This window comes from Nyctereutes procyonoides, unplaced genomic scaffold (assembly GCF_905146905.1).
Source record: "Nyctereutes procyonoides isolate TBG_1078 unplaced genomic scaffold, NYPRO_anot_genome, whole genome shotgun sequence".
In the NCBI taxonomy this organism is placed as follows: domain Eukaryota; kingdom Metazoa; phylum Chordata; class Mammalia; order Carnivora; family Canidae; genus Nyctereutes; species Nyctereutes procyonoides.
The window spans coordinates 11,633,559-11,653,410 of NW_026575145.1; the positions used below are offsets into that span (position 1 = coordinate 11,633,559).

A 19,852-nucleotide genomic window follows, 5' to 3' on the forward strand; every position below is an offset into this window, starting at 1 on the left:
ATGTCCTTCCTTTATATGAATTTAATAAGACATCACAATCCTTACTTTTAAAATAATATTTAAAGATGATAAAATTCTCACGGAAGCAGCAAAATACTGAGTGGGTAGAACAGACTCTTGTTTCCCTTGAGTGGCTAGAACAGTCTCTCATGTGTGTCTAAACACCTATTTAGATCATTCAAATGCCATACACGTCAAAACACTCCAACTTAACACTTCCTTTGGAGTCACGACAATCAGTTTTTTATTAGTGTCATTATTTAGCATTTCTATAGCACTTCACTTTTGACAGGTGCTTTATAATTATTTCTACTCTTATTTGACTCCTACTCATTCATTAACATGCAGTTACTTTCCCAATAAAATATCTATAGATTCCTTGACTAAATTGAATCTACCCAAAACCGAGAGGTTCAAACTTATATCAGAGTCTGAGGCAAACAGAACAAATCAAACAGATGAGATAGAGGATAGATAGATTGGCAGATAGATAGATGATAGATAGATAGATGATAGATAGATAGATAGATGATAGATAGATAGATAGATAGATAGATGATAGATAGATAGATAGATAGATAGATAGATAGATAGATAGATAGATAGATATAGATAATAGTAGAGAAACTAATTCCAAAGATCAGTAACATTCTCGTATTCTTGTCCTGGTTCAACAGCAGCCTGCAGGAATTATCAGTCATATCCCTATTTAGCCAGTGAGAGTGTGAATAAAAGACCAGTGGTCACATATGAATTAAAATTGATGGAAGAGTTTTCCGTGCCCATAGCGCTCTTGCAAAGATGGTGAATGTTCCTAAAAACCGCCGGACTCTCTGCAAGAAGTGTGGTAAGCACCAACCCCACAAAGTGACACAGTACAAGAAAGGCAAAGATTCTCTTTATGCCCAGGGAAAGCGGCGTTATGACAGGAAGCAGAGTGGCTATGGTGGGCAGACTAAGCCGATTTTCCGGAAAAAGGCTAAAACTACAAAGAAGATCGCGCTGAGGCTTGAATGTGTGGAGCCCAAGTGCAGATCTAAGAGAATGCTGGCTATTAAGAGATGCAAGCATTTTGAACTGGGAGGAGATAAGAAGAGAAAGGGCCAAGTGATCCAATTCTAAGATTCATATTTTGTTATGAAGACAATAAAATCTTGACATTAGGGCAGCCCAGGTGGCTCAGTGGTTTAGTGCCACCTTCAGCCCAGGGCGTGATCCTGGAGACCCAGGATTGAATCCCATGTAAGGCTCCCTGTATGGAGCCTGCTTCTCCCTCTGCCTGTGTCTCTGACTCTCTCTATCTCTCTCTCTCTCTCTCTGTCGTGTGTGTGTGTCTCATGAATAAATAAATAAAATCTTTAAAAAAATAAAATATTGACATTATGTTCATTTGGTTGCAGTTGGTCTTTTTAAGAGGGAAATAAACTAGTGCTGTCAATAAAATTCCCCTTGTGGGGCAATTTTTTAAAAAATAAAAATAAAAAAATAAAACTGATGGAAGAATAAGTGAATATGGCAAAGACTGATAGTTATTAGTCAGTGTGCATCGTCTTTTTCTTCTTTTAAATAATAGAATCTCAGAGGTGTCTGACTGGCTCAGTCAGAAAAGCATGCAATTCTTGATCTTGGGATCATGAGTTTGAGCCCCACATTGGGTGCAGAGATTATTAAAAAAAAACTTTTTTAATAAACAACATAAATAATAGACTCTTCTCCTGCCATCCATCTAGATAGTACATTTCCCAGCCTCACAACTAGAAGTAGCAACATAACTAAGTTCTGGCCAATGAGATGTGAGAAGAAGTGGTATATGCATCTTGCAAGTTACCTCCTAAATGATAAAGCTGCTTGCTACAGACCTCCTCTATTCCTACTCCCCTGACTGAAAAATCACTAATTGAGGTGGTTACTTTGGATGCTTAACATGGAAGCCACATGTTCTGTATGACAGAGGTGACTTACTAGCCCAGGTCTTTGAATGACCTCATGGGACAGAGCTATTGCTACTCTGAGTCTCTTTGTTATAGAAACTTACCCTGCATCATAACTAATAAAGTAACCAAATAAGGAGAACACACACACACACACACACACACAGACTGAGATTAACTTCAGCTCTTTTTTTTTTTTTTTTTTTTTTTACTTCAGCTCTTGATAAAAGTACAGGTAATGATTAAGGGGGACTTTCAATGGAGAAGTAGCTGGAAAAATGACAGAAATGACTTTAGATTAAGCTACTAACTCTCACTTCAAGTAGAAAGTTCTGTAATACTATAATTTTTTAACTCTTAACAGATTTCAAACAAATTTCAAGCAATCTCAAATAAATTAAAAATTCTCTTCTGAAATTGAGAAGTTCATGTAGTAAAGAACTAATGCATCAGTATTAAAGATTTCTTATGTTGGGCAGCCCGGGGTGGCTCCGCGGTTTGGCGCCGCCTTCAGCCCAGGGCGTGATCCTGGAGACCCGTGATCAAGTCCCAGGTTGGGCTCCCTGCATGGAGCCTGCTTCCCCACTCTGCTCGTGTCTCTGCATCTCTCTGTGTCTGTAATGAATAAATAAATAAAATCTTAAAAAAAAAAGATTTCTTATGTTGATGATAGATGGGCCAAAGCCTTCAGAAGGCAGGAATATGCCTCACCTATTTTAGTATAATTTCCTTTATTCCTATCTTAACCTTAATATGTATGTAAATGCCAGTATCTTTGAAAACATCGAAGGATTAAAAAAAATGCCTATTGCAGAATTTATTGCTAATATCTTTTTATCATAATGTTCCTCAATTTCTGCTTTTTGTTGGTTCTAAGAAATGCAAACATATGTTTAACCCTTAGAGCTACTGTAGAGCCTGTGAAAACTGGGAGCTACAGACATTAATTTTTTTGGATATATAATTAACAAAGATTTATTCAGCATCTAGTCTATGCCTGGATCTATTTTAACTTATTCCATGCAGTTTTACCCATTTTTATTTTATTTTTTTATTTATGATAGTCACACACACACACACAGAGAGACAGAGACACAGGCAGAGGGAGAAGCAGGCTCCATGCACCGGGAGCCCGACGTGGGATTCTCCAGGATCTCCAGGATTGCGCCCTGGGCCAAAGGCAGGCGCTAAACCGCTGTGCCACCCAGGGATCCCAGTTTTACCCACTTAAAGTAGTCATCATCACCTCAATTTAACATATGAGGAAACTAAGACATAGAATAAGTGATCTTCCCAAGATTATACAGCTAGTGAATAACAAAGCTTTATACTAGAATCCAGGCTTCTTGACTCATAGTCTAGCTCTATTCCATTGCTTCATCACTTTCTGATGTATCTCACACTTCAAACATTAGGCAAAAAAGAAAAGAAAAAAGAAAAGCCTACCAGTATAGTAATGACTGCTAGGTTTTGATGGATAAGAATATAAAAGGGTAATCTTTGCCAGAATCTAAGGATTAGGAAGTACCATGGGTAAACATACCAGAACTCTTCTTCTCTGAATAAAAACTGGAAGACTTTCCAAGATGAAAGTGAGCAACTGGACACCACCATTAACATAAACATTTTTACTCACTTTCGAAAGCTATCATCCAATTCAACAAAATCCTTCACCACAGGTCTAATTAGAATCTATTTGGATTCAAAAGTACTGATGAGAATGGGTACATCAATGTCAGGAATTGTCCAGCCAAACAGGACTCTAGGCAGTTGAATTAAATGTATATCTTCTAGTAAAACTTGACCCCTACCTAAGGAGAGGTTCTGTATGTTGTTTTCAATGCCTGGATCAGAAGAGTTTCAGAAACAGGAAAAAGCAGTACATTTTGAACCCCTAATCTTATGTCATTTGGTTTGTTATCATTTATTGTTTGAATTGGCTCTAGTTAAAGCTAAAGAAGAAATGGGACTGAAACAACTCATGAATCGAGTTATCTATGCAATTCTTGACCCAATAATTGGAATGTAAGAGTATCTAAGAATCTCGGGTGCCAGGTAAATATCAATTTGATCTCACATCTGTCTCCAAGATTATATTTCCCATTTTCCAGACAGGGAAATTTGGTGTGAGATAGGCAAGCCTTTCTAAAGGGAAATTTGAGTTGGAGATGTTAAAATTCGTGATTTGAAGAAGTGCCATAGTATAGTTTATGGCAATGACTCTCACTTTTTTCCAGTGAAAAGCATGACTCTCATCAAGAATTAGCCCCCAACCCCTTTGCCCACTGCTGTGCTACAGACAATTTCACCTTTCACAAAAAAGGGCTTTCAGAGTTTTCAATAAACACATGAGAGTCCCAAGTAGTGACTTAAGAAATGCTAGGTTACAGGCCTCCCCCTCAATTGAGAATTTAATAGGGTGGAGCTAGAAGATCAATGCAGGGAACCAACTGGACTGCATGGAAAGACCTATATGGGAGGAGCTTTGTTTGATAGACCCAGTGAGTTCAGTCCCCTCCCATTCGGGGTATCTAGAGTACACCCTTGATTCTCGGTGCTTTTGATGAAGTTTCCGCTTCTATGGGACAGCGGCTTTCTATCAACGAGTGTCATAACATCCTATCAAAGAGTGTCATAACACAGAACCCTTCTAATTGGTGTGGAGAGCTCTGCAAGAGCATATTAGTTGTAAGCCGTGGCATCACCTCCTTTAGGAAGAGGGAACGAAATTTAAATACACAGGGAGACAGAGAGATAATTAATTGCCTTCTTGGAAACCCACCACTCTACTGCCAATGGGATCACTGTGACAAGTTATGAAATTCAAGTCAAAATATTTAACTCAGCCACTTACTCAAGTGGTAGACCCAATTTTAGGCACCCCACAGTTAGGGTGCTGATAGAGAAAAAGTCTTCTCTTTATTTTCTGCAATAGCACATTTAACTGTTGGCATCTATGAGAGTTCTGTTTCCTCTGTAAAGGATATATCTGTCTGCAAAGCATACATATATATTTCTATCAATGTAAGGAATAAATGATGAGTACAGGGAGTTATAATAATCTGAATAGTTCCAGAGAAACATAGCAACTAGATTAAGAATGAGAATGGATTAATCCTAGAAGTCTTTCAAAATAACCTGATAGGAAATGAGCCTATCAGTAGGGTATAAGAGGGTGAATTAGCCAATATTCCCAAAAGAATTGCTGATTATACCAACTTGATCCATAGCTCCTGGAAGATGAGATCTCTGGGTCACCCTAATGGAGCCCGGTGATGTAAATTGTATGACAAGGCAGGATAATTCTGTGACCAAAGATTCAAGGATCAGGATGGAGGACAGAGTAAGCCTTGGGGTTGCTTGGAGTTGGAAGGGTAAAAGGAAGGAAAGAAAGAAGGTAGGTGTGTCTCTGTATTAACAACACACAAGGCTTGACTGAGCCTGGGGTTACAAGTTTTTCTGAGAGGTAAGGGCTCCCTCATGGGAATATACTGCAAGTATTTCCTGCTGTTTTTATATTCACATAAATAAAATGCACCCATTTTAAATATATGGTTTGATGAGTTTACACAAATGTAATCATCACCACAGTCAAAATATAGGACAATTTCTTCATCTCCCAAAATTTCCTCAAGGCTTTTTTTTTTTTTTTTAAACAGAAACTGTTTTTTTTTTTTAATTTTTATTTATTTATGATAGTTACACACACACAGAGAGAGAGAGAGAGAGAGAGAGAGAGGCAGAGACACAGGCAGAGGGAGAAGCAGGCTCCAGGCACCGGGAGCCCGATGTGGGATTCGATCCTGGGTCTCCAGGATCGCGCCCTGGGCCAAAGGCAGGTCCCAAACCGCTGCGCCACCCAGGGATCCCCTTCCTCAAGGCTTTTATGGTCTCACCTCAAGCCCTGGGCAACCACTGATCTCCTTCCTGTCAATGTGGATTATTGTCTGTTCTTGTATTTCATATAAGTGGAATCCCACATTAGATATAGTCTTTTCCTCTGGCTTTTATTAAACAATGTTTTATTTATTAAACAAATATTTTTCAAATTCATCCATGCTTGTTTGTAGAAGTAGTTCATCCCTCTGTACTGCTGAGGAGAGTTTCACTGCATGAATATGCCATGATTTGTTTATTCATTCACCTGTTGATGGATATTTGGATTGTTTTCAGGTTCTGGCTATTATGAATAAAGCTGCTATGAACATTTCTGTACAAGTCTTTGTGTGGACATATGCTTTCATTTTTCTTGGGTAAATAGTTAGGAGTGGATTTTTTAATCATATAGCAAAGTGAAAATATAAGAAATTGCTAAACTATTTTCCCAAGTGGCTGTACCATTATGCAGCCCCATCAGCACTGTATGAGACTTTCGGTTACTTCACATCCTTCCCGGTACTCAGTATTGTTGCCTCTTATGTTAGCCCTTCTAGTGTGTGTAGAGTGACGCTTCACTGTGATTTTAATTTGCATTTTCCTGACTAATGATGTTGAACATCTATTTATGTGCTTAACGGCCATTGATATATGTTCTTTTATGAAATGTCATTCAAATCCTTTCCTCATTTTTAAATTGGGTTGATTCCTATGTTGACTTCTACTCTCTACTAAGGGTGACAGCACTTCTGATCAATTTGATTTAGAGCTAGTAATTTGAGGCTTTCTAATGGCACTGTTAGGCTCAAAATTACTAGCCAGGGTTCAAGTGAAAAGGTCAAAGATATATGGAATGCATAAAACAGATCACATCACTCTCTTGCTTAAAACCTGCCAATGGCTTCCCTTGACAATTAGAATAAAATCCAAACTCTTTACCTTGGCCTCCAAAGCACATGTGATATGACCTCTGCAATCCTCTCCTACCTCATCTCTTGCCATTATTACCTCACCCTCTGTGCTCCTGATACTTTGATCTTCTTTTCATCCCTCAAACACACCACATTCTTGACTCTGTCCCCTCTATCTGGAATCACATTCCCATAGAATTCTGTATGCTGCCTCCTTCTAATCATTCAGGTTTCAACTTAGATGTGAGGACTTCCCAGCCCAATACTTTCAGTGCCTCTCTATCTAGCTCTTGTCACTGTCTGAAATTATCTATATGCTATACATGTTTCTCCCCCACTAGAACTCATGTTTCATGAGTACAGGTACTTTGTCTTAGTTATTGATGCATCTCTGCACCTATAAACAGCACTGGGAACATAGTACCAGCTAATTAACTGTTTTTTTGGAAGGAAGAGAGGAAGACAAGAGGGATAGAGAGAATGAGAAGAGAGGAAAAGAAAGCAGGTCTTCACATAAGTAAAAGATAAGACCACTCCAATTCAGATTCTCACTCTATATGGAGTGCTTAGTATAGGGCTTGGCACAAAGCCTGCTTCTCTCTTCTCTCAGCTGTTTGCCCCTACAAAAGTCCCAGCCTCTAGAATCTGAACGGCCTTTGTTAGAGCCACAGAGGGCCATCACTGGAGAATGCATCAAATGTATTCAATTTGAAAGCATCACTGTCTCCCCAAGCCTCCCAGTCATAAGCAAGTGTGGTTTGATTCATGAGATGAGGTAGGTAAGGGAAAGGGGGTGGCTTTGGGGCATAGCATTTGGCCTGGAGTGGGACTAAAGACATTTCAGAGATTCTTTCATAGACCATCAGTCTCTTTTTGGATGACATTGAGTTTCTGGGTCATTGTCTCTTTCTCATCATTGCTGAAAACTTTCAGTTTTTACTGTGTTTTGATTCATTTCTCCAAAGCTCTTCAGTGACAAACAGCTTCAGCTTGCTTTTTGAGCCAGGTTCCTGTCTGCTGCTTCTAAACCTCATTTTTATTCCTTCTAGTTTTGTAATCTGGTCACTTTGATCCTTTGTAACAGATTTTAAACTCAATTTTTTATTCAAATTGGAAATTCAGTTCAAGAAATGGCCTTTTTAAAAAAAATATTTTATTTATCTATTCATGGGAGACACACAGAGAGAGACAGAGACACAGGCGGAGGGAAAAGTAGGCTCCATGCAGGGAGCCCGACGTGGGACCTGATCCCAGGACTCCAGGATCATGACCTGAGCAGAAGGAAGATGCTCAACCGCTGAGCCACCCAGGTGCCCTGAAGTGGCCTTTTTCTCTTGCCCCTCTGATTTTTTCATTTTTTGCCCCTGGTCACTTAAAAATGATGATAGATAAACAGATAATATTGTATCCCCATTTTATTTGGTTGGTTTTAGAGCATCTTTCAAGGGGTCCATGGCTGGTGATCACACAGAACTACTTCCATATTTGCTATATATTCTATTTCCAATACAAGTCTTCAAAGTACCTATCATCTGCCAACATTCCAACTCGTGAACTATGTCTCCCCTTTATACTTGTCATAGAGCCACACATTTTATCTGTTTAGTAACAAATTAAAAGAAGTTTAAATTCCCAAGGTTTGTGTAAACTTTGTATGTATAAAACATCTTAAATTAAATGAAATCCTTCTCCCCTTAGGTTCCCTCTACAGTATTCACATGTGCATTCAATCGTTCATTTTATAAGCAGTTAGCAAAAACTTATCATGCGGTAGATGCTGCATGTAGGTAGGAATTATAAGAAACATTTAAAAGTAAGCAGTTCCCACCTTTAAAGGCTTTGTTATTAACAAAGCACTAAATAATTACACATTGCGTGCTGTGTTAGAGTTCTCTAGAGAAACAGAACTGATAGAGTATGTATACGTAGACTTTTATTTTGAGGAATTGACTCAGATGATTGTGGAGGCCAGCCAGTCCAAATTCTGCAGAATGGGCCTGGTAGAGACCCAGGGAAGAGTTGCGACTTGAGTCTGAAGGCCATCTGCTGGCAGATTTCCCTTTCCCCGGGTGGGGAGGGTCAGCCTTTTTAAAATTAAGGCCTTCGACTGATTGGATGAGCCCATCCACATTCTGGAGGGAGTCTACCTTTAATCAGGCTATTGATTCTAAATCTTAATCTTATTTTAAGAAAATCTTCACAGAGACATTTAGAATAATGTTTGAGCAAATATCTGGATACTGTGACCTCACCAAGTGGACACATTAAACTCAGCATCACACATGTGAAACAGGCAGAGCATAATATAAGACAATACGTATTAAATATGATAAAGTGGAGGGTCAAATCATGAGTGATAAGAAAGGGTGCTAATATTTACTGAGCACTGACTTATGTGCCAGATCCTTTGCAGACATTAGTTAATACATTAAACCATTGGTAGATTATATATATTATCTACTTTTACAGTTAAAGAAGAAGAAGCCTAGAGAAGTTGAATAACCTGTCCAAGATCACTCAGCAAGATTCTAACCCATGTCAGAGTGGCAATAAAGTCCTTGGCAAGTTGGGCAAGAGAGTATTCCAGTGTGCAAGAAAGGCAGGAAGACTGGCTGGATAAACTGAAACGTTCTTCCTCTGGAGTGAGGGAACTTTATTTTTTTTTCTAACTCATGATGTCATAATCTATCATTTTTCACTGATATTTTTCTGTGTGTATATCTTAAGAATGGAAGTCTACATGTTCATGAATAAGCATGCAACCATGTGCATGATAAACAAAAAAATATTTAAATGCTCTTCTAAAATGCTAACCCCTGTGTTCTTTCAAGTTCAGTATTTATGTCTGAAGTTATTGTTTTCTTTTAGTTTCTAATTTTTCTTTTAGAAACCACTTTATTGAGGTATGATTGACATAGAAAAATCTGTATATATTTATTGATACAACTTGAATATGGAGAGAAGTATATATCTGTGAAATCATCGCCACAATCTATGGCATAAACATATCCATTACCTCCAAAAGTTTCTTCCTGCCCTATCTATCTATCATCTATCTATCTATCTATCTATCTATCTATCTATCTATCTTATTTTGTGATAAGAGCACTTCACATCAGATCTACCTCTTAACAAAGCTTTAAGTATTCAATACAGTATTATTAAGTTTAGGCAGTCTGTTTTATAGTAAATCTCCAGGACTTACTCATCTTGAATAAATGAAACTTCATAGCTTTTGTCTAATACCTCTCCATTTCTCTCTCCCCACCCCAGCCTTAGCAATCACCATTTTACTCTCTGCTTCTATGAGCTTAACTATTTTAGATTCCCCATTTTAGTGGTTCCATGTAGTATTTTCCTTCCATGTCTGGCTTACTTCACTTGCCTTATGTCCCCTGGATTCATTCATGTTGTTACCAATGGCAGGATGTCCTTCTTTTTTAAAGGCCGAATAATATTCCACTGCATTTATATATTACATCTTCTTTATTAATTCATCTTTCGATGAACATTCAGGTTGCTTCCATCCTGGCTGTTGTACATAATGCTGCAATAAATTTGAGAGTGGAGATAGCAATTCAAGATTCTGATTTCAATTCTTTTGGATGGATAAAGCAGGACTGCTGGATCATATGGTATTTCTTCTTCTAATTCTTTCTGAGTCCTATCACATCCTATCTTTTTTTTCTAATTCTGATTTTTTGGTGGTGAGTGGGTCATGTCTTGTATTTTCTTCATGTCTTTTAGCTCACATTGAAATAGGAGTTTACAGCTTTTATCTGTTCTGTTGACCGTTTTTCTGGAATGGTTTGTCTATAACAGTGATTTTTTTTTCTTATTATTCTACATAGGATTTTATGTGGCTTATTTATGACATGAAATTAGTTTTCCTAAACTTTTATATGGAGGCATAATTTGGGGCAACTTTTCTAACTTCATAGAGCTCCTCTCCTGTTGCTTTTTCTGTGTTCAAAACTATAGCTTCTTAGTGTCTAATATTCCCTGGGGTATGTCCCCATCTCCCACCCTTATCTACACCTACTCTTCCCCTCATCTATTATCCTTGTCATACTCAGGGATCCCTGGGTGGGGCAGCGATTTGGCGCCTGCCTTTGGCCCAGGGTGCGATCCTGGAGACCCGGGATCGAATCCCACGTTGGGCTCCTGGTGCATGGAGCCTGCTTCTCCCTCTGCCTGTGTCTCTGCCTCTCTCTCTCTCTCTCTCTCTCTCTCTCTCTCTGTGTGTGTGACTATCATAAATAAATAAATAAATAAATAAATAAATAAATAAATAAATAAATAAAATTAAAAAAAATTATATCCTTGTCATACTCATCTGGGACCCTAGCTAAGAAGGGAATCCTGCATGGTCAGTTTTGGAAATTAACAAGGGCTATATTTCTTCATCTTCTTCAGACCTTACCATGGCCCCTCACACTAGCCCATTATTAGATTTGGCAAAACCTCTCCAGGGGATATATCATTTTCATGGATTGCAACCTAGCCCATCAGACTTTTTAGGAAATACTTACAGGCAACTTTGGAGATCTCCTCTTCTCAGGTCAAACACCATTGCTTCCCTCTGCTTTCCCCACTGAAGTTGCAGATCCCATGCAGATATTATGACAGTTGGTAGTTTTCCCTGCTTGCTTATATTTTAAGTTCACAGGAATGCCTTATGTATCAGTTTGGTGAATATGTCTCAGATTGCCGGAATCATCCATTATGATGGAATTTAGAGGGCAAAGTGCTTGTTAGGAAACAACACTGTTGAAGGGAATGATGGGGCAGAAGGAGTTGTAGCTACAACTGCAGTGTGAGTCAGGCAATGCCTCCACCAACCCAGCAGACGCCTGGAGAAAATACTGCCCACAGTGGGTGCAAACAGCATCGAGTTTATATCACATCTCATTCAGCTGTTGGAAGTGGCCTGCCCTGGGAAAGGCGCGATTTCAGTCAAGGCAGCTCTCCACAGCTGAAGCAGATCCTGAAATAGCTGAAAGCTTCTCATAGCTGGGCAGCCAGTCTTCACTTCAAGAGCACATCTCTGTGTCTCCCACCCTTTATCACCTCATTTTGTTGTAAATATTGTCTGCTGCTATTTTATTTGGAATTGCATTGAATCTATAGATGAATTTAGGAGATTCTATGTCTTTACAATATCTAGCTTTACAATCCATGAAAAGGATACATCTCTTCATCTCTTGTTTAGTTATATAGCTTTATGGTTTTTATAAAGTTTTAGAATTTCCTGTATAAAAGTCTTGCATATCTTTTATTAGATTTTCCTATTAGTTATTTACTATTTTCAGTGATGTGATATTTTTAAAATGTAATTTTCTAATTGTTTGCTGCTATATATATGTATATAATCAATATATATCTTGAATTTTATATATTGATCTTATATCTAGTGACCTTGCAAAATTCACTAATTCTAATAGCATTTCTGCAGATTTGTTTAGATTGTCTAGACATGTAATCATGACATTTACAACTCATAAAAGATGTATTTGTTCATTTGTTTCAAATTTTTATATATTTATTTCTTTTGTTTGCCTTTTTCTCTGCCTAGAATTTCCAGGAAATAATGATGGAAGGCATCTGTCTCATTCCTGGGATCAGAGGGAAAGCATTCAGTCTATGATTTAACTGTAGGTTTTTTGAAGACACATATTTTCAAATTAAAGAAGTTTTCTCCAGGCTCCTAGGTGGCTCAGTGGTTGAGCATCTGCCTTTGGCTCAGGTCGTGATCCCTGGGTCCTGGGATCGAGTGCCACATCAGGCTCCCCACAGGGAGCCTGCTTCTCCCTCTGCTCATGCCTCTGCCTCTCTCTCTGTCTCTTGTCAATAAATAAATTTTAAAAAAAATTTAAAAGAAAGTTTTCTCTATTCCTATTTCTACTTTTATTCTATTCTATACATGTAAGTATTGAATTTTACTGACTGTGTGTTCTTCATTTTCTGAGAAAATCATATTGTTTTTCTCCTTCATTCTGTTAATGTGATGAGTTATATTGATTGGCATTTTAATATAGAAGAAACCTTGCATTGCTAGAATAAAAGTAGCTTGATAGTGATATATATATATATATATATATATATATATATATATATATTTGTAAATTGATAGATTCTGTTTGCAAATATTTTGTTTAGAACCTTTGTATCTAGGGGCACCTGGCTGGCTCAGTGGTTGAGCCTTTTGTTGGTTGTGATCCTGGGGTCCCAGGATCAAGTCTCGCATAAATAATCTTTTTTTTTTTTTAAATAAGGAACATTTCTATCTATATGCAATTCTTTTGTCACTCCCAGACACTATTAGGTCCTTAGAATATTTCAACTCCGTTTACCTCACCACTGCCTTAACTCTTATTTTCATGCTTTTTAATTGTGCATATATTTAAAACACAATAACTCATCATTGATTTGGTTTTTCTATAGAATTTCCCCTCTATATTTTTCTACCTATTTATCTCTCCTGTGGTTCTTCATTTATTCCTGTATTTTTCTATTTCCATCTGGGATCATTTTGCCTTTGCCCAAAGACCTCCCTTTAGTACTTTTTTTTTAGTGCAAATATGTTTGTGAATAATCCTCTCAGTTTTTACCTGGAAATATCTTCATTTCACCTCCTCTTTGAAGGATACTTTTGCTAGGTGTAGAATTTTTTTTTAATTTTTATTTATTTATGATAGTCACACACACAGAGAGAGAGAGGCAGAGACACAGGCAGAGGGAGAAGCAGGCTCCATGCACCAGGAGCCCGACGTGGGATTCGATCCCGGGTCTCCAGGATCGCGCCCTGGGCCAAAGGCAGGCGCCAAACCACTGCGCCACCCAGGGATCCCTAGGTGTAGAATTATATGTTGGCAGTTATTTTCTTTCAGCTCTGAAAATTCCAAAAGCTACCTAATAATGTTACCTAACATAGCACAAGAAAGCTTATTAAATTGAGGGGTTTTTTTTTTAAAGGTTTTATTTATTTATTTGAGAAGGAGAGCATGAGTCAGGGGAGGGACAGAGGGAGAAGCAGACTCCCCGCTGTGCAGGGAGCCCAGCTTGGGGTTCTGTCCCAGGACTCTGGGATCATGACCTGAGCCAAAGGCAGATCCTTAACGAGCTGAGCCACACAGGCGGTCTAAATTGTTGTTGTTGTTTTTTTTAATGTTTGCAACTAGGAGTGTTCATGACTACAAGGTTACAAGCAGTCACATGTCCTGTTGAATAATAATGATGAAATCTTAATTTTGCCTTTATCATATATAATTTCTCATTTGTACTTAGCACTGCCTCTGGACTATGTATTATATTTTACTGATTATTCTCTCTATTCTTGATATATAAATAGACCGCTTAAATTATTTTTTTACTTATAATATATTAAATATCTAATAATGCAGTTCCCTCTTACTTTACTATTTTTTTTAATTTTATGATATATTCCTATCCATTTATTCTTCTGGGTAATCTCTTTTTAAAAAAAGAATTTATTTATTTATTCCTAAGAGACACACACACACACAGAGAGAGAGAGAGAGAGAGGCAGAGACACAGGCAGAGGGAGAAGTTTCTGTGTCTCTCATGAGTAAATTCTTTTTTAAAAAAGGAAAGCAACATATTTACAAATTAATTTATACTACATTTACAATATTCTCTTTATTGCAGAAGCATGATGACTTCCTCATTATGGAAATCTCATGTCTCTGAGAAGATTTGTGTGTATGTGTGTGTGCATGTGTGTATTCTGTACATTGCATCTTACTTTTGTTTATGAGTATAGAAGATTTTGTTGGTATTATAGATGAAATATTTTTCCACAGTATTTGCTAACTGGCTATTATACAGGAAAGTCACTGTGCAGAGCTCTTTAATTAGTTATAATCATTTTTCTTTAATCCTTTTGGCTTTCAATGTAGACAATCCTGTAATCAGAAAACAAGGGTAATTTTCTTTTATTTCCAATGGTCATGCTTATCTTTATAACTTAAAGGAAATATTTTAAAAAGAGGTACAACTTAAAGGAAACTTAAGGAAAAATATTAGCCAACTTATTTACAGTCTTAAGGAAAATATTACATAAGAGTTGTGAAATATTGCCATATTCATGCAATGCAATACTATTCGACCATAAAGGGTGAAGTACTGATACATACTAGCCATGGGTGAACCTTGAAAACATGCTAAGCAAAAGAAGCCAGTCACAAAAGACCAAGTATTATACTATTACGTTGTTCTTTTGTTTTTTTTTTCTGGTAAGCAATGGATGTTCTTTTTTTTTTAATTAATTAATTTTACTATTATGTTTATATGAAAATCCAGAATAGGTAAATCTAAAGGGACAGAAAATAGATTAATTGTTGTTTAGGGCTGGATGGAAGAGACATGTGGAGACAGAGTGGGTGATGATAGTCAGGAGTACAGGATTTCTCTCTGAGGTGATAAAAATTGCCGAAAACTGTGCTGTTGGTTGCATATATCTACGAATATACTAAAAATCACTGAATTGTACACCTAAAATGAATTGTATAATATGCATATGTCAATAAAGCTATTTTTTAAAAGGAGTTGTGATACCTTGCATCTTTGTCTGGTCCCTGATGATAAAGGAAAATATTCCAAGCTGCTATTTCAGTTTTGTACAATTTGGTTTACCAAGTTTGTGCTTTGACACAGATAGTAAGGGGGCTGAATACCAAAAACTTCATTTCACAGATACTCTCACCAGCTGACTTTTGGCAGTCGTTTCTGCCAATGGAAAAGCACTGGTGGGAGACCAAAAGGCAAGAATGGAACCCTCTTCCTACCTCCAGTTTCTGATGGCATATCTGGGGCAACAGCAGCAACAGCACTTGGGCGGGGGGGGGGGGGCGGGGGGGTGTAGGCTCCTGAGTCCTGCATAGCAGCAGACCAAAAAGCAGGAGCCTCTGTGGCATCATTCCCTTTGCTGCTGGAAAACATTGTCCCTCAAGCCCGATGATACTGGTCATTCACTATGGTTGCTGTTTTTAGTGACCTTAACTTCCTCCCATCCTTCCATTATGCTTATAATCAATTCCCATATCAAATTTCTTTTGTCTTACATATCTAGAGCAGTTTCTATTTTTTTTTTTGAATGAACTCTGATAGAGATAGTAAGGAAATTTTTTCCATTCAAGTTTTAACAGTGGTTCTTATCAGAATGAATATTGAATTATAGTGAATTTTTAAAAATCTGTTAAGAGGATTATGTAGCTTTTCTCTTTGGACATACTGATGAAATTAATTAAGAGATTTCCTAATATTGACTCTTTTCTATATCTTAGTTGTTTCCCCAAGAGCAGAGCCAGATACAGGTATGTTGGTATAGGTAGTCTACTTGAGAAGTGACCAGGAAACTGGAATGAGGGAGGGGTAAGAGTGAGACAGGCAAGGAGGAGAAGAAAATAAAGGGTTCATTGATAAGTCGATGACCACTGAGGGTAACTGGGATTCAGTTTCTTTCGAGGTCCCTCAGAGGAATCATGTACAATGTACCTTGGAATTCATCCTCACTGAGTTTGAACCCCCATGGTTGAGAGTTGTCTCTGGAGGCATAAACTCCCCACACCTCTGGGCTGCACCTGCCTCCAGACTGCTCAATCCCCACAGTTGGGAGATGTCCCAAGGGCAAAAGAGCTAAGGACTGGCTCTGCTGGAAGTCAGATGTAGATGGGGCATCAAGACATCTGCAATACCTGTATTTCAGAATAAACCTTAGTCCCGCTTCATTGTTTCTCTAATCTGATACTTTTGTATCAAGTTAGTTTTATACATTGTTTTCCTTGAGCTCAGAGTTATTACAAAACCCAATTGTGAAGTGTTGAAATATGTAAAATAGTATCTCTTTCAGGAAAGTTTTCAGGAATTGTTTTTAAGACTCTTGGATCCAGTGCTGCTCTGGAGGTAAGTCTCTGATGACCTTCAAGATTTGCCCTCCTTTGCATTATTTTATTTTATTATTTTTTTAAATATAAGTTCAATGAACATATAGTGTATTATTAGTTTCAGAGGTAGAGGTCAGTGATTCATCAGTCTTATATAATCCCAGTGCTTATTGCATCACATGCCCCCTTAATATCCATCACCCAATTAACCCCATCTCCCACCCCTCTCCCCTCTTGCAACCTTCAGTTTATTTCCTATGATTAAGCATCTCTTATGGTTTGTCTCCCTCTCTGATTTCATCTGTTATTTTTCCCTCCCTTCCTCTACAATCCTCTTTTTTGTTTCTTAAATTCCACACGAGTGACATCATATGATAATTGTCTTTCTCTGACTCATTTTGCTTAGCATTATACCCTCTACTTCCATCCACATCTTTGCAAATGGCAAGATTTCATTCTTTTTGATGGCTGAGTTGTATTCCATTGTGGAGATATATATAGATATAGATATAGATATAGATATAGATATATAGATATATATAGATAGATATAGATATATCTCACATCTTCTTTATCCATTCATCTGTAAATGGACTTCTGGGCTCTTTCTTTAGTTTGCTATAAACATTGCTGCTACAAACATTGGGTACAGGTGTCCCTTCAGATCACTACTTTTGTATCTTTAGGGTAAATACCCAGTAATATAATTGCTGGGTCATTGGGTAGCTCTATTTTCAGGAACCTCCATTCTGTTTTCCAGAATGGTTGCACCAGCTTGCATTCCCACCAACAGTGTAGGAGGGTTCTGCTTTCTCCACATCCTTGCCAATATCTGCTGTTTCCTGACTTAGCCATTCTGACTGGTGTGAGGCAGTCTCATTGCAGTTTTAATTTTCATTTCCCTTGATGCCGAGTGATGTTGACCATTTTTTCATGTGTCTGTCAGACGTTTGTATGCCTTCTTTGGAGAAATGTCTGTTAATGTCTTCTGCCCATTTCTTGACTGGATTATTATTTTTTTTTTAGGTGTTGAGGTTGGTAAGTTCTTTCTAGATTTTGGATACTAGCCTTTTATCTGATAAGACATTTGCAAATATCTTCACCCATTCTGTCAGTTGTCTTTTAGTTTTGTCAACTGTTTCCTTTGCCATGCAAAATCTTTTAATCTTGATGAAGTCCCATTAGTTGATTTTTCCCTTTGTTTCCCTTGCCTTTGGAGATTTATCTAGCAAGAAGTTGCTGTGGCTGAGGTCACAGAAGTTGCTGCATGTATTCTCCTCTAGGATTTTGATGGATTCTTGTCTCACATTTAGATATTTCATCCATTTTGAGTCTATTTTTATGTATGGTAGGTGAAAATGGTCCAGTTTCATTCTTCTGCATGTGGTTGTAATCAGCTATGGAATCAGGATGTGATCTGCTAGTTTTATTTATGGAAACCAGCATGATTGTCCAAATGATCAGAGCTCTATTTTTACAATTAATGTAAAAATGAAATCACAAAGCAAAATTTTTTATCAGGTTTGGATACAGATATAGATGTAGATCATAGACATAGATATGGATTTTTAAATATGCTCATCTCTGTCAAGGAAAAGAATGTCGAAGAGTACCCAGAGATCTCACCCACCAAAAAGTCCACACAAAGTATTGGATTTCTCAGTTTACATAACATTCACTAAAAACACCTGAATTCTTTATCCTCAGCATTTCTGTTATAGGTCATGAGGGCATATAGAATATTCTCTATATAATAAATAGAAAAATGTACCTAAGGAAAGAGGTCGCAAATGTTAAGGTGGAGGAGTCCTTAGGGTACCAGCAAAGATATTTACGTTTGAAGAAAGTTAATTTTTTTCTTGTCATGAAAAAAAAATTATTTTAAGATTTCACATGAGATGTTTTGACTTTCCTTTCTGTGCAAAACCATTTTTCTCAAATAATTTACCTAGTAGACATGAAAAACTGCTATCAAGCCTTTTCTCCTCCAGTTACAGCAGTGAGCAAATTATTTTACATCAGCTGCTGACAACTAGTATCCCTCTCAGGGGCACATAATGAGAGAACTGTCAGGCATGATGAGTGTCCAGTATGGAAATATTTAATTAATGAGCTCTTATCTTGCCACTAGGTAATTCTTCACAGTCCTAAGGATATATAAAGAGCACCCTCTGATCAGTCCAGGGAATTAAAAAAAAAAAAAACAGTTGCTGCTGAAAGAATTTCAGGTTTCATTTTTTTAAAGTCCAAGTTACCGATAAAAATGTCATGAAAACAAGTGTTCTAGGACAGAGGGAGGATGACTACAGACCCCAGGAAGTAGCAAACCACCCAAGGAGGACATTGGACATTTCACACGCCATTCTTACAATTTAATAGATGCATGTAATTTAAAGAAATTAAATAGCTGACCTCACTGAGGTAACCCCAAATGTCAGTACCTAGGGTGTAGATGTGCAGATTTTAGAGAACACAAATGCAACCCTCTGTCTGAGGCAGGGTAGTTTGCCAGGGATTTGGAAACAGGCGAAGGAAGGTGTACTGAGTGAGGATCCACATTCCATCTGTAGACAGCCCCATGTCACTAGTGTTCCTTATTCTAGAGTCTCCCTGGTCTCATTTCTTTATTTTTTTAAGTTTTTATTTAAATTCCAGTTAGTTAACATAGTGTTATATGAGATTCAGGTGTACAATTTAGTGATCAGCACTTCTGCACTACAGCCAGTGCTCATCACAAGTGCCCTCCTTCATTCCCATCACCTATTTCTCCCATCCCTCCCACCACTTCCTCTCTGGTAACCATCAGTGTGTTCTCTATAGTTAAACTCTGGCCTTATTTCTTTAGAAACAAAAATCTTTCCTTCTCCTGTGGGGTGAGTTTTAGGAGGCCAGAATTGTGATCTGGCTGTGTGGAAAGTGAAAAGAAACGTGGTCTGTATGGAATTTCAAGCAAGTCCCACACCTCTGGGTGGAGGCCTCTAGAGATAAAGAGTAAGAAGCTGCTATCACTCAGCAGAATGGAGAGGCAAAGCCAAAGTATTCCACATCTGTCTGGCTGGAAGTGTGATGACTGAGCAGAAACCCAGGCCCACCATCTGTGAACCCACAGGGGCCCCAGGATGTCTCCACCAAACACAGAAGACACGCCTTCTCCCTGTCCCCTTTCCTTCCAATTTCCTGCTTGCCCTCCCATTGACAGAATCTTCTCTTTGCTCCTCCAGTCCTTCCA

At 37.9% G+C, this 19,852-nt stretch overlaps 1 protein-coding gene across 1 annotated transcript; it reads left to right on the plus strand.

Annotated features, from left to right (window-relative positions):
- The first annotated feature begins 801 nt into the window (after positions 1-801).
- Positions 802-1,122, plus strand: LOC129499554 (60S ribosomal protein L36a-like). The gene has a single exon (XM_055309345.1). The coding sequence runs from the start codon at positions 802-804 to the stop codon at positions 1,120-1,122; it is 321 nt and encodes a 106-aa protein (XP_055165320.1).
- Positions 1,123-19,852: the final 18,730 nt, after the last annotated feature.

Bases quoted from the DNA above. Each gene is read 5' to 3' on its own strand.
- LOC129499554 (XM_055309345.1), top strand. From the start codon at position 802: ATGGTGAATGTTCCTAAAAACCGCCGGACTCTCTGCAAGAAGTGTGGT.